Below are 14265 nucleotides of genomic sequence, written 5' to 3'. Positions count from 1 at the left end.
TCCAGGCCCTGACCAGGAGAACGGGGTCCTTCCTCTGGGCTCCTCTGGGGAGAACTGACAGAAATCTTAGTGACCAGAGCAGCGTCCAATGGCCTAAGCCTCTCCCCTCACTTTGTCATTCATAACGTTTTTAATTTTTCTTTTTCTCTGGAACCTAAGAGCATCCTTTCAGCAGCGGATCCCCCTGTGGACCAGGCAACAGGACATTCCCTCATGTTTTTTGAGATGATTGGCACCTAACTCTGTCTGGCTCCCCTCACGCCCTGCCCACACCCCCACCACACACCCCATGTTTCTTGGGCTCACTCTTTTCCCTGTTTCCAACTTCAAGACCTTGTTTTAGTTCTCAGTGTTGGAATGTAGTTGTCCTGGGATGCACCCTGAAGCCCACTGAATGAACCCGCCCAAGAAAAGCCCATCTTTTCTTTAAATTATCCCAGGAGAATAAGCTGACTCAGGCGGCCTGCAGCCTCTATAATGTCACATCCTTCCATTGGCCACTTGGAAGAGCTGCTGCGTAATTTAAATCCACACCCTCCCCTTTGGAGAACAGCCATACCGCTTGCTGGGCCTGAGTGACTCTCGCTCTTTCCTTGGGATCATACCTGAAGAACAAAAAGCCACCGAGGAGTCATTTCATGCCAGGCATCGTACACACATGTCTCATTTAATCAATACAATGACGCGCTGAAGTAGAAAGCAATAGGCCCATTTTATAGATGAGGAAAGTGAGGCTCTGATGGATGAAGTCACAGCATTTCACCACTATTGTGACAGCACCCTCATCCCGAATCCCAGCCCTTCCTTGCATATTCCACCGCTTCTAATTTCTTCCATTCTTTCTTCTCAAAGCCTGTTTCTCGCTCTCATTTTTGTTCTGTACCTTGTTTGTGAGTTTATTCTAATTTCTGTATTTCCCTGCTTTCTAAGTTAGGGATTTTCCTTTTGGCCATCTTCCTTCCCCCTTCTCCTCCCCAGACCTCACTTCAGACTCTCAGGTACCCCCCAACCCCATCAAATGGTGTTCAGATGCAAACACTGTACTTGAAGGACAGAAATAACTCCATGTTGCCACCACAGATGAGCGAGAAGCTGTGCAGAAGAAAACCTTCACCAAGTGGGTGAACTCACACCTGGCCCGGGTGACATGTCGGGTGGGAGACCTGTACAGCGACCTCCGGGATGGACGTAACCTGCTGAGGCTCCTCGAGGTGCTCTCGGGAGAGACACTGGTGAGCTGTGGTCACGAGGAAGGGGGGGGCCTGAGGAACAGTGGTCAAGAGGACATGCCACGGGACAGAAGAGTGATACCGCAGAGCGGAAAGCAGCGGCTGCCCCCTGCTCAGAGGATGGTGTCATTTTGAGAGGCTTTGCTGTGGGGATTAAATGGGAACATTGCTTCGTGGAGACAGGAACAGTAGTCCCATTGAAAACATTTCTTTTCCCACCCACTCTTTGAGCAATTAATTCCCTTGGGAATCTTAATCTGGCCCCAGCCTCCTCTGCAACCTCAGCCTTGGCTCTGTGAACTTGGGCCCAACCCTGGGGCCGTCCCGTCTTCCTGAGGGAGGGGCTGGGGAAGGTGTGCGAAGCAGGGCCCTGGGAATATAGGAGGGAAGGAGGAAGGAGGAGGCCCACAGTCCCATGCCTTTGTGTCCCCTGTCCCCCGACAGCCAAAGCCCACCAAGGGCCGCATGCGTATACACTGCCTGGAGAATGTGGACAAGGCCCTGCAGTTCCTCAAGGAGCAGAAAGTACACTTGGAGAACATGGGCTCCCATGACATTGTGGACGGGAACCACCGCCTGACCCTCGGGCTGGTCTGGACCATCATCCTTCGATTCCAGGTACCGCGGCCCAGCATCAGCATCACTCAGCATGTGCTATGCACCTGGGCGCAGCGGCGCCAGTGGTCACTGCCAGTCCACGGCGCCGTCCCATACAGATGGAGGGTCGATAAGCCCGTATAGTAATCTGCAGTCATTGTACCACATCGGGGTCTCTCCTCATTAAATAGGGTCGAGACCAGTGTAGGTGTTGTCAAACTTCTGTGGCAAGTTCCCTGTGGCCTGGTCTGTGTCCTGGTCACGTGCAGCAGGACCACATGTCGGGCCACAAGGGACAGATCTTACAAACTGGTCCTTCACCATTAAGAGTTTTAGAACTACATTTGGGGTCTGGTCACTGGCCCGTTTCTCTGCCTCAAACTCTGCTGACCTCCCTCAAAAGAACAGCCACCCTACTCCTTCTTATGCTCTGAGCATAGCCAGTCCAGTGTCCTAATGCCATCACAACTCTCCCCATGTCCCCGGATGTAACCTCCTCTGCTCCTTCCAGCCCTAAGCGGAGCTCTGTCAGCTTCACTTGAAACCCAGCTCCCAGAAAGTGTTCACTTGTCCACCTGCCGTTCCCCGCCCAGAAGAACCCGCATCCTTCGCTTCGAGGCACTTCCACTCTTCTGACTTCCTTCCTACCCCACTCCGCTACCTCACTTCCCTTTGACCCGGTGTTGTGTGGTCACTAGCCCAGGAGGAAAGGTCCCCAGACTCTGCCCCTGGTCTGCAGTTATGGGCGTCTAAGGAGCCGTTTCCTGACTCAGTGTATCCCTGAGCATCTCCGGGAACTCCAGGAGGCCCTGTCCAGGGAGTGAAGGCCTTCCTTCCCTCACAGATCCAAGACATCAGTGTGGAAACAGAAGACAACAAGGAGAAGAAGTCAGCCAAGGACGCCTTGCTGCTGTGGTGCCAGATGAAGACGGCAGGGTGAGGCTGCCCGAGAGCGTGGCCTGGGAGGGGGGGATGCACTGAGGCTGCGCAGCAAAGGAAGGATGGGCTCCAGGGACCACACGCTGGGGATCCGTCCTCGAGTGGCAGACCAGGGCCTGGACCTACTCACTGTTTTTCCCGGTCTGTTTATAGGTACCCCAACGTCAATGTGCACAACTTCACCACCAGCTGGAGAGATGGGTTGGCCTTCAACGCCATTGTGCATAAGCATCGGTGAGGAGCCGGGGTTAGCGAGCCTGGCAGAGTTGTTAGGGGGTTAATGACCAGGGGCGCAGAGACGAAGCAGTGAGACGAGGGAGCAGAGAAGAGCCAGGATGTGGGGGCTCCTGCCACACTGCAACGAGGGCTAGTGAGGGGGTAGGAGCAGTGGGTGTGGGTTTGGGGTGCCTGGTTTTAGACAAAATGGAGTTGGTGACTTAGGGATAAACAGAGGGGTGGCTTTGCTTTTCCTCTTTAGGGTCTTACGTGGTTTTGATACCTTCCGTATGCCCTCCCACCCAGGCCAGACCTGCTGGATTTTGAGTCCCTGAAGAAGTGCAATGCACATTACAACCTGCAGAATGCTTTCAATCTGGCTGAGAAGGAGCTAGGACTTACGAAGCTGCTGGATCCTGAAGGTGGGCAGAGCTATGTGAAAAAGAGGCTGTGGGGTAGAGACAGATGGGGTTTCTTTTGGGAGTGATGAAAATGTTCCGGAATTAGATAGTCGTGACGGCTGTACAACCTTGTGAATATACTAAAAAAAATCACTGAATCGTATACTTTAAAAGGGTGGATGTCATGGTATAAAAATTATATCTCAATTAAAAATAAAAAGCTGTAGGACGACAGGCAGCCCTGGGGCAGCAAGAGGCAACTCTGGGATAAGGTTCCACCCCAGCCTCACCATGGAGGAGCTCTGAGACTTGGCGCCAGTCGCTTGGCCTTTCTGTGGCTCAGTTTCCTCATCTCTAAACTGCGAAGATTGGTCTACGTGGTCTCTTAGGGCCCTTCTTATTCCAAAATTTAAGGGTCCTAAATTAAGCCACGTGACCTTGAGTTCTCACCAAGCACGTGGCTTATGGTCCGTCTGAGCCTGCCGACCGGCTCCCGTGGCTCCGATCTTAGGGCCGGTGAGACTGGTAACAGCCCCTGGGCTCTCATTTTGTACCTGGCACTGCGTTTGACGTGCTTTAATTAATTTAATTCTCACAACACCCCCTTTGAAATCAGTGTCATTCTTACCCTCAGTGTAGGAAGAGAAGATGGGGGTCTATACGGGGAAAGTGTCTTTCCCAAGGTCGTGTAGCTGGTGGAGCTGAGGTTGAAATGCAGGCAGCCCAGCTCCAGAGCCTGTTTCGTCTCTGGGAGAGCAGAGAGCAGTCTTGGTGCAGCCAGGAAAGGGAAGGAGGGAAGGGCCAAGTGAGTTCCCTGCCAGAAACACTCCCTGTGAAGTTCACTGGGCAGATTTGGGTCTTGGTTATTTTCTCCCTGTTTTCCATCGCACCTGTAGCCCCATCTCCTATGCTCTCCTCGTCTAGAACAGGGGTGTCCAAACTGCGGCCCGCAATCCATTTGTTACTGGCCTGCAGCAAATTCCAAAAATATATTTAGTTTATTTAAATGAACCAGGTGAGGCAATACATAGTTCACCTCGAGTGAGTGGCCCGGCTGTTTATGTATTTTACCGCATATGGCCTTTGGTGAAAAATGTTGAAAAAAAGCTTGGACACCCCGGGTCTAGAATGATAAACATCAGCTAACGAGGGACGGAAATAGGCCAAAGATGAGGTTCCTAGGAGAGCATTGAGAAGCATCGCGAGGATAAAGAACATTGAAGTACATCTAACTATCCTGTAACTTTCTGATGATTTCAGGGGCTCCTTTCTGCCTGTGGGTTTTCAGAGGTGCTCAGGGTGGCTTCCAATCCCATAGCCTTGCCTTTAGGTAGGATGCAGTCTGGCCTAATTAGGAGAACCCAGGGATGTCAAGTCATCATCCACCTCGGTCCTTGTGGGGGGAGCTGATTTGGCTTGAAGGACACTCACCTCCTGGGGCCCCCAGCTGAACTTTGGGATTGAGGTCAGAAATAGCTGTGACTGCCCAGAAATGGCCCTGAGGACTGGCCTCTGTCCCTGCTGCCCTGGGCTCCCTGAGCCTGTCCCTCTGAACATACGGGTTTTGGAGGCTTAGTTCAGACCTTCTGTCTTGCTGCCCCTGAATCTTCTGATTTCTTGCACATTTTTCCTGCCCATAAGTCCATGATCCACCCCCAAATAGGAATGTTGTTTCTTTTCTTGCCTTGCTTCCCCCAAACAGCTAATTTTGGTCTCTACTGGGAATGCTGGTGAAAGCCTCCTTGGACTTTATACTTTGTGTCTAGGAGAGGGAAAAAGAGCTTTTCATAGCCTTTTAATCCATATGGTGTCTTGTCATTTTGCTCTGAAAAGAGCTGGAACGATGTCAGCCTTGGAGGGCTGGGAGGACCCTGGGATCGGGGTCAGTGATTCAAGTTGCAGGTGTCCTTCTGGGAGGCAGGTTTCTGATCTCTGCCTGACCTACATGCTCCTTTTTCTCAGATGTGAATGTGGACCAACCAGATGAGAAATCAATCATAACCTATGTGGCTACTTACTACCACTACTTCTCCAAGATGAAGGCCCTGGCTGTGGAAGGCAAAAGAATTGGGAAGGTACTCTCCACTGTGGGCAGCAGGTGTAAAGGCCAGAGGAGGCCTAGCCTAGGGGCAGGGGCAGGGTAGCGCTGCAGGAATGAGTCAGGGAGCCCGTGGGCAGGACCCCACATCTCTGTCTTGCAGGTGTTGGACTATGCCATGGAGGCAGAACGCCTGGTGGAGAAATACGAGTCCCTGGCCTCTGAGTTGCTGCAGTGGATTGAGCAAACGATCGTGACCCTCAATGACAGGCAGCTGGCCAACTCCCTGAGTGGGGTCCAAAACCAGCTGCAGTCCTTCAATTCCTACCGCACGGTGGAGAAGCCACCCAAGTAGGTAACCCCTGGGCTGTACCCAGCTGCAACAGGCCTGCCTAAGTTAGGGCGTCCCTTCAGGAGCGCGTTCTGACAGAACATAAATACAGTGGAAGCTCATTTCCCTCAGCTACAAGTGCCAGAAGCAATTCCCAAATACATTTTTTAAATGATTATCCATTTTTTAAAAAGTCATGCTGGGGAAATGATTGCTATGGTTTGTAAAGTCAGTGCAATCCCCTCAGAGAAGATTATCGATCAGGGTCCCAGCAACCTAGGCCCAGCTCAGGGACAGGGTGGGGAGATTGGAGCTACAGGCAACACAGGAGTGAGCTGGAAACCTGTACATTGCAGAGATTCTTATCATTTATATATTTTAGCAATGCACTATTTGCAAGTGTGGAATTGCTGTCAGGCAGTTCCACACAGTGCGTGCTAAAATGTCTGTTTTATTGTAATTGAGCTCTTTTGGGGTTAATATGTTTCAGCTCCAAAAGGAATATTAATCCAGAAAACATCTGTTTCTGTACATTCCAGGGGATGGTTTGACCCAGAAATCCTTTTCTGGGGATTGAACAAAGATATAGCTTCAAGGATAGTCACCGTGACCTTTGTAAAAGAAAAATAAGTCACGGGACAGCCACTGACAATAATGTGGAAGAAATGCATTTATTGACATAAGAAGACATTCACGACAAATACATGAAGCAGCAGTTTACAAAACACTTTGGACAGCGGAGCGCAAAGGGCTCAGCCTCCGGGTTCAAAGTGCCCGAGTTCTAATCCTGGCTCTGTCACTTACTGGTGATGAGTCGTTACCTTCTATGTGCCTCAGTTTTCTCATCTGGAAAAAGGGGGTAATAAGAGAATGTAGCTAACAGTGAGAACTACACGAGTGAATGCCCGTCAAGCCCTGAGACCAGGGCCTGGATCATAGTGAGTGAGTCCTTGACAAATGATAGCCATGGATGTGATACGATCCCATCCGTGTAAAACAAATCTGAAGTATGTTTCTGCCAAAGGGTAACAGTGGTTGTCTCTGTGTGCTTTTCTCTTGTTGTAAAATTACATTCTTTTGATTTGCCAGCATATTCTGGCTTTCACGCCAAGAGCGTGGATTGCTTCTATGCAAAGCGAAACCAACACAGGACACTTCATTTTGCAACATACAGTCCCTATGCTCCTAGTGGCCTTTGACTCTGACCCCAACCTGGCCTCCTGTCTCAGGTTCACAGAGAAAGGGAACTTGGAAGTACTGCTGTTCACCATCCAGAGCAAGCTGCGGGCCAACAACCAGAAGGTCTACACGCCCCGAGAAGGCCGGCTTATCTCCGACATCAACAAGGTCCCCAGCCTCCCCTCCTGTCCCACAGGCGTCCCACCCTGGGCCCCTGCCCCTCCTTCCACAGCCCGACCACCCCTCCCTGGTGCAGATGTGGTTCACACCCTCTCGTGCGTCCTGCACGTCCCCCTTCCTCCTCCATCGGTCACTCCCAGTGGGTTCACATAATAAAATGATACCCAGTCCCTTATCTTGTTCAGCCTGTCCCCGATTCACTTTCGCTACTTGAACTTTTTTCACGGACAACATGATAAGAGTCATGAAAGCAATAGGGCTCACCCACAGTCCCCCGCCACAAACAAATCCAGGGGTTTCTGTTGTTCCCTGTTCCTCTCTGGTCCTTGGCCATAAGCAGGCATAGTTTGCACGTGGCTCTATAGCACTCACGCCCCTGTTTCTCATACTTCCACGCTCAGGCGTCTAACTGACCGCATTCCACAGATCCACTAGACCGAGCTTCCCTGGGACGCATCATGTGCCCCCAGCCCCAGTGACCCCTCCCACGCTCGCCTCCTGAGCCTGGCCCTTTGGCGCTAATCCTGTCCCCCCTCGCAGGCCTGGGAGCGGCTGGAGAAGGCCGAGCACGAGCGTGAGCTGGCCCTGCGCACCGAGCTGATCCGCCAGGAGAAGCTGGAGCAGCTGGCCGCCCGCTTCGATCGCAAGGCCGCCATGCGAGAGACCTGGCTGAGTGAGAACCAGCGCCTCGTGTCCCAGGTAGAACATGGAGGGGCTCTTGGCCCGTCCAGGCTGGTGAGGGAAAATGGGAGCGAGTGTGGTGGATAAGGACCCTGCCATGTGGGGAGCTAATGAAACAAGAAATCCATCACGCAGATAAGAAGACCAAGGAACCAAGGGCCAAAGGCTTGAACAGGAGAAAGGGTTAGTGAGACAGGACAGACTGGGATAGAGAGGAAACTTAGGGCCACCTCATGGGGTTGGCATCTTGCAGCAGAAGTGCTCTGGAGGGCAGAGAGGGCCAGCAGAGATGGTGTCCCTGAGCTCCCGAACCTCCCCTCCCTGCCCCGTGCCCCAGGACAACTTTGGGCTGGAGCTGGCAGCTGTGGAGGCAGCGGTGCGGAAGCACGAAGCCATCGAGACAGACATTGTGGCCTACAGCGGCCGCGTGCAGGCTGTGGATGCCGTGGCCGCAGAGCTGGCCGCCGAGCGCTACCACGACATCAAGCGCATTGCAGCACGGCAACACAACGTGGCCCGGCTCTGGGACTTCCTGCGGCAGATGGTGGCCGCCCGGCGAGAGCGGCTTCTCATCAACTTGGAGCTGCAGAAGGTGCTTCAGGACCTGCTTTACCTCATGGACTGGATGGGAGAGATGAAGGTACCAGCGGGACGCGTGTGGTGTTCTCAGTCAGTCAGGACGGGGCGGGGGGGGAATGGCTGGGGGTACACACACACCCCTTGCTCAGCTGATGTTTGTTCAGTATGTTCTAGTGTAGGCCCTGCCCCCAGTTCAGACGAACAGAGCAGAGAGATCCCTGTCCTCCTGGGGCTCACATTCTAGTGGGAGGAGGCCGATGATGAAACCCTGACCTATCAACAAACAAAATAGCCGGTGGACATAAAACCTATGAGGAAACCAGAGCGGGGCCATGTGATGCAGTGGTCTGCAAGGCCTTGCGGAGAAAATGCCATTCAGGCTGAGTGCAGGATAGCGCAAGGAGCCAGCACAGGGAGATCTGAGGAGAACACATTCCAGGCAGAGGGAACAGCTAGGCAAAGGCCCCGGGCCTGCATAGTGTGGCATGTTAGGCATGAGAGGGCGGGCCAGGCCAGGGGGACCTTAAGCACGGGGAGGGGGCAGGGAATGAGACAAGGGAGGCAGCGGCCAGCTCACTTAGGGCCTGACAGGCCTGGTCAGGGAGTTTGGATTTTATTCAAAGTAACACAGCCTCGAAAGCGATTACAAGACCTTGAAAAGGGGAAACATAATTCTGCCTTACGTTTTTAGAAAGGTCACTTTGACTGCTATGTAAAGAAGGGCTGTGGGCAGACAGAGTGGGAGCCGAGAGACCTGGTGGAGGGATAAGGACGGGTCTGGGGAGGTGCTGAAGATTGCTGGGGTGCTGGGGACCGAGCCATGACAATAGGAGGATGGTGATAATTCTGGGGCCGAGAAGATGAGTCAGAGCAGAGATTCCAGGAGCAGGATTTAGTAAGATGGTTTCCACAGGAGGGGAAGGGAGTACAAAGAGGTCGGGGTGCCAGAATAGAACTGGGGTGTCACTGTGTGTGTGAAGGAGGGCTGACAGACAGGAGCAGGTGTGTTTACCTGGGTGTGACACCTGGAGCCGCCCATAGAGGTCAAGAGGTGCAGATGATCCGGGTGGAGGGAGCGAGTTTAGCAGATGTGTGGGTGACGGGGCTGGAAGAGGCCCTCAGATGGCATCGGCGTGCCCCATGTGCCTGGCAGGGCCGGCTGCAGTCTCAGGACCTGGGCAAGCATCTGGCTGGAGTGGAGGACCTGCTGCAGCTACACGAGCTGGTAGAAGCAGACATCGCTGTGCAGGCTGAGAGGGTGCGAGCTGTCAGTGCCTCTGCCCTGCGCTTCTGCGACCCAGGGAAAGGTGACATCTGGGGGGAGGAACTGGAAAGGGGAGGGGCTGGGAGAGAGAATAGTAAGAGCTGGAACAGCAAGACTGGGAAAACCTGGGGACAGGAAGGATGATGGGTGAATGGTGGGTGACAAAACTAGGGCGGGAGGCCTAAGAGAGTGAGGGGGAGGGGGGATTCATAACCAGGGATAGATATGGGGGCAGCAGGAGGGCGGGGTTACAGCCCTGGACCCTCCACTGTGACTTTTTCAGAGTACAAACCATGCGACCCGCAGCTGGTGTCCGAGCGGGTGGCCACCCTGGAGCAGAGCTACGAAGCACTGTGCGAGTTGGCCGCGGCCAGGCGGGCCCGTCTGGAGGAGTCCCGGCGCCTCTGGCGGTTCCTCTGGGAGGTGGGCGAGGCCGAGGCCTGGGTGCGGGAGCAGCAGCACCTGTTGGCCTCAGCCGAAACTGGCCGGGACCTGACTGGTGTCCTTCGCCTGCTCAACAAGCACACGGCCCTGCGAGGCGAGATGAGTGGCCGGCTGGGGCCCTTGAAGCTCACCCTGGAGCAGGGCCAGCAGTTAGTCGCTGAGGGCCACCCTGGAGCAGGCCAGGCCGCCGCCCGCGCTGCCGAGCTCCAGGCCCAGTGGGAGCGGCTGGAGGCTCTGGCGGAGGAGCGTGCCCAGCGGCTCGCCCAGGCCGCCAGCCTCTACCAGTTCCAGGCAGATGCAAACGACATGGAGGCCTGGCTGGTGGATGCGCTGCGCCTGGTGTCCAGTCCCGAGCTGGGGCACGATGAGTTCTCCACGCAGGCCCTGGCCAGGCAGCATCGGGCCCTGGAGGAGGAGATCCGAGGGCACCGGCCAACACTGGATGCCCTGAGGGATCAGGCCTTGGCCCTGCCACCCGCACTGAGCCGCACACCCGAGGTGCAGGGGAGGGTGCCCAGCCTGGAGCGCCACTACAGGGAGCTGCAGGCCCGGGCAGGCGAGCGAGCCCGGGCCCTGGAGGCAGCCCTGACTCTCTACACCATGCTCAGCGAGGCCGGCGCCTGTGGGCTCTGGGTGGAGGAGAAGGAGCAGTGGCTGAACGGGCTCACCCTGCCTGAGCGCTTGGAGGACCTGGAAGTCGTACAGCAAAGGTAGGCCCCCTACAGGCTCCCTCTGGAATGACCTTATGAGTTGGGGGCCAGCGTGTGGGATGGCACGTCCTGCCCTAAACTGCCTGCTCTTGCTATATCCCTTTGAGTCTGTTTTTTGTTTTAACGAGAAACGCTAAACATACTCAAAAGTAGAAAACATTATGCAACAAACTCCTCGATACCCATCACCCGGGTTCAGTGATTGTCAATATCTTGCTCTGTTTGATTAATTTTCCTTTTCAAAAGCAAATCCCCAATATTATCATTTCATCTCTATATTCTCCAGGATGCGTCCTTTAAGAAATATAAGGAAGTATTCTTAAATATAGTAAATTATTGTTTAGTTGTGTGTGGACTTAAAATAGCTAAGGCTTTGAAGTTATAAACCTTTTAGACACTGACTGACCGCTCATGAAATAGCTTTATTTACAGAATAATAAGTCTTAAAGGACATTTTTCTTGTAGAATCACAATACCTTTATCACATAGAACAAAATTAGTAATTCCTTACTATTATCTACTATTCCATCTATAGTCAAATTTCCTGGTGGTTTTAAAAATGTAATAAAAGATTTCGTGGTTTTTTGTTTGTTTGTTTGTTTTCAAGCTATCCCATGACAAGCGTTGGCAAACTACAACCCTTTGACCCCATCTAGCTTGCAGTCTGTTTTTGTAAATAAAGCTTTATCGAAACAGAGCCACACCTTCATTCATTTACATGTCATCCTGTCGCTGCTTTTGCACTATGATAGAGACCTTATGACCCACAATGCCTAAGATATTTACTGCCTGGCCCTTTACAGAAAACGTTTGCAGACTGCTCTCTGAGAATGTAAAATGTCCCTGGGAGAAGTTATGCTTCATATCTTTATCACTTAAATATTTTTGGTTATCAATTCATTTTAACACATATTAGTAGGAAGGGACCCAGCTAGGCAGCTAAGGGGTAAGTCCTGAGAGGAATAAGAGAGATTCTGATAAAGGGTGGGGCCCTGTGCCTGAATTAGTTGACTTGTTGTGCAGCTGTTCCTGACCTTTAACGTTCACATCTTTTTTGAGCAACTCTAGAGATGATAGTTTTCCTACTTGTTTGGGGGGAGTTGGGAGCCCCCTCTGGACCCACAAGTACTGTGAGCCTTGTAGGTAAGAGGTGCAGAGGCTCCTATAAATAAGTCTCACATAGATGGATAGTTCTCGTGGTTGTCTGGGGAGATGGGCAGGTACCTCGCAGCCTCCCGCCATTCATGCCCAGCTCTTCCACCTGCTCAGGTTCGAGACCCTGGAGCCCGAAATGAATGCCCTTGCAGCACGAATTACTGCTGTGAATGACATCGCGGAGCAGTTGCTGAAGGCCAACCCTCCCAGCAAGGACAGCATTGTCAACACCCAGAAGCAGCTCAACCACAGGTGGGTTGGGGAGGGCAGGACTAGAGAAAGGAAGCAGCAGATGGGGATGGCAACTGGAAGAAAGTTCTGTGGGGCATAGAATGGAGGCGGAAAATGAGGAGGGAGGGTGGTCTGGACTATGTTGGGGGCAGGGGCTAAAGAAAGAGATGAAAGACGGGGAAAGGTCCTCTGAAGACTCTGGGGCCTGGACCGGGGGCAATCAAGAAAGAGACGAGAGGATGAGCAGGTGGTAGAATATACCAAGGGAGAGGCAGGGAAGACGCTTCTGGATATGCCTGGACAAGGCGGGGAAGCTGAGCAACTCCAGAAACCAGACCTTCCTTCCTCCTCCTGTCAGGTGGCAGCAGTTTCGGTCCCTGGCAGACGGCAAGAAGGCAGCTCTGACATCAGCCCTGAGCATCCAGAACTACCATTTAGAGTGCACAGAGACCCAGGCCTGGATGAGAGAAAAGACCAAGGTCATTGAGTCCACCCAGGGCCTAGGCAATGACCTGGCTGGGGTGCTGGCCCTGCAGCGTAAGCTGGCTGGCACCGAGCGGGACCTGGAGGCCATCGCCGCCCGGGTGGGTGAACTGACTCGCGAGGCAAATGCCCTGGCTGCTGGCCACCCCGCCCAAGCCCCTGCCATCAAGGCCCGGCTTGGAGAGGTGCAAGCCGGCTGGGAGGACCTCAGGGCCACCATGCGACGTCGAGAGGAGTCGCTGGGTGAGGCGCGGCGGCTGCAGGACTTCCTGCGTAGCTTGGATGACTTCCAGGCTTGGCTAGGTCGCACACAGACCGCTGTGGCCTCTGAAGAAGGGCCGGCCACCCTGCCTGAGGCAGAGGCCCTCCTGGCCCAACACGCAGCCCTGCGGGGAGAGGTGGAGCGGGCCCAGAGCGAGTACAGCCGGCTGCGGGCCTTGGGTGAGGAGGTGACCCGGGACCAGGCCGATCCCCAGTGCCTCTTCCTACGACAGCGACTGGAGGCCTTGGGAACCGGCTGGGAGGAGCTGGGCCGCATGTGGGAAAGCCGGCAAGGCCGTCTGGCCCAGGCCCATGGCTTCCAGGGCTTCCTGAGGGATGCTCGCCAGGCTGAGGGCGTGCTCAGCAGCCAGGTAAGAGCCCAGGGCACAAAGTCCCAACCACAAACATGGGGACTGTGAAGGAGAGTGGTGGGTGGGGAGGAGAACGCAGCAGGTGGGGTAGTTGAAGCAACAGGAGGGGCAGGAAGAATGTGTTAGAAAAATATGGAAGTGAAAAAGAATGAGATGTAAATATACCAAAATGATATAAACTGGCTTGTCATATAATTATTAAAGAAATTGAATCAATAGCTAGATATAAGATGGAACAGGATTTGGACTGTTCCAGGCCAGCTCCCTTTGCCTTATAACTTTCTGAGACTCAGCATAATCAGGCACCATCTGCCTGTCTTCAGAGCTGGATGGTCCACGCTGCCCGTCTCTGGTTGGCCTCCAAAGCTCAGATGTGCCCCTCGGATAGGTCCCTTCTGAGAGGCTGAATTGTGCTGTGAGAAGTGAGCTTGCCACCTCCCCTCCCACACAGGAATATGTTTTGTCGCACACGGAGATGCCGGGGACACTCCAGGCTGCTGATGCCACCATAAAAAAACTGGAAGACTTCATGAGCACAATGGAGGCCAATGGGGAGCGGATCCGCGGGCTCCTGGAGGCCGGGCGCCAGCTGATGTCTGAGGGCAACATCCATGCCGAGAAGATCCACGAGAAGGCGGACTCCATTGAGAGGAGGTAGGCTGGGGACAGCGGGCAAATGAGGGGCCCGAGAGGGAAGTAAGTGAAAACAGGATGGCCTCAAAGATGGAGTACGCGGCAGTCAGACTGACAGATGGGGGTGGGGAGCTGACAGAAAGTAGAGGAGGAAGAACCCAGTGGTGAGAGGGGGCCCAAGCTATGGGCTGGGACGTTCCGCCTCCCCCACACTAGGGCGAAATGAAGTCTACCAGGATCGCTGGACGCTGACATAGGATTCCTGGTTGTCTTGTAGTGTTCCCGGAAGGCACTGTCCCATAGGAGGAGGACTGAAGGCTTCTAGTTTAGTTAGAAGGTCATA

At 53.8% G+C, this 14265-nt stretch overlaps 1 protein-coding gene across 3 annotated transcripts in view; it reads left to right on the top strand.

The window, feature by feature from the left end:
- The window catches only part of SPTBN2 (spectrin beta, non-erythrocytic 2), a 36890-nt gene that overhangs the window by 10211 nt on the left and 12414 nt on the right, over nt 1-14265 (top strand). For all 3 annotated transcript variants that reach the window (XM_019737612.2, XM_019737610.2, XM_019737611.2), the window contains 15 exons: nt 1081-1232; nt 1674-1847; nt 2671-2762; nt 2919-2999; nt 3288-3403; nt 5345-5457; nt 5584-5771; nt 6981-7098; nt 7651-7809; nt 8129-8431; nt 9524-9677; nt 9918-10788; nt 12058-12195; nt 12533-13289; nt 13741-13943. In XM_019737612.2, coding sequence (XP_019593171.2) covers nt 1081-1232; nt 1674-1847; nt 2671-2762; nt 2919-2999; nt 3288-3403; nt 5345-5457; nt 5584-5771; nt 6981-7098; nt 7651-7809; nt 8129-8431; nt 9524-9677; nt 9918-10788; nt 12058-12195; nt 12533-13289; nt 13741-13943 — 3619 coding nt within the window. The remainder of the gene's footprint in view (nt 1-1080; nt 1233-1673; nt 1848-2670; nt 2763-2918; nt 3000-3287; nt 3404-5344; nt 5458-5583; nt 5772-6980; nt 7099-7650; nt 7810-8128; nt 8432-9523; nt 9678-9917; nt 10789-12057; nt 12196-12532; nt 13290-13740; nt 13944-14265) is intronic.

The sequence above is a fragment of the Rhinolophus sinicus genome, linkage group LG06 (genome assembly GCF_036562045.2).
Source record: "Rhinolophus sinicus isolate RSC01 linkage group LG06, ASM3656204v1, whole genome shotgun sequence".
Taxonomy (NCBI): Eukaryota; Metazoa; Chordata; class Mammalia; order Chiroptera; family Rhinolophidae; genus Rhinolophus; species Rhinolophus sinicus.
The sequence above is the reverse complement of the archived record's forward strand: the minus strand, read 5'-3'. Positions and strand labels throughout refer to the sequence as shown.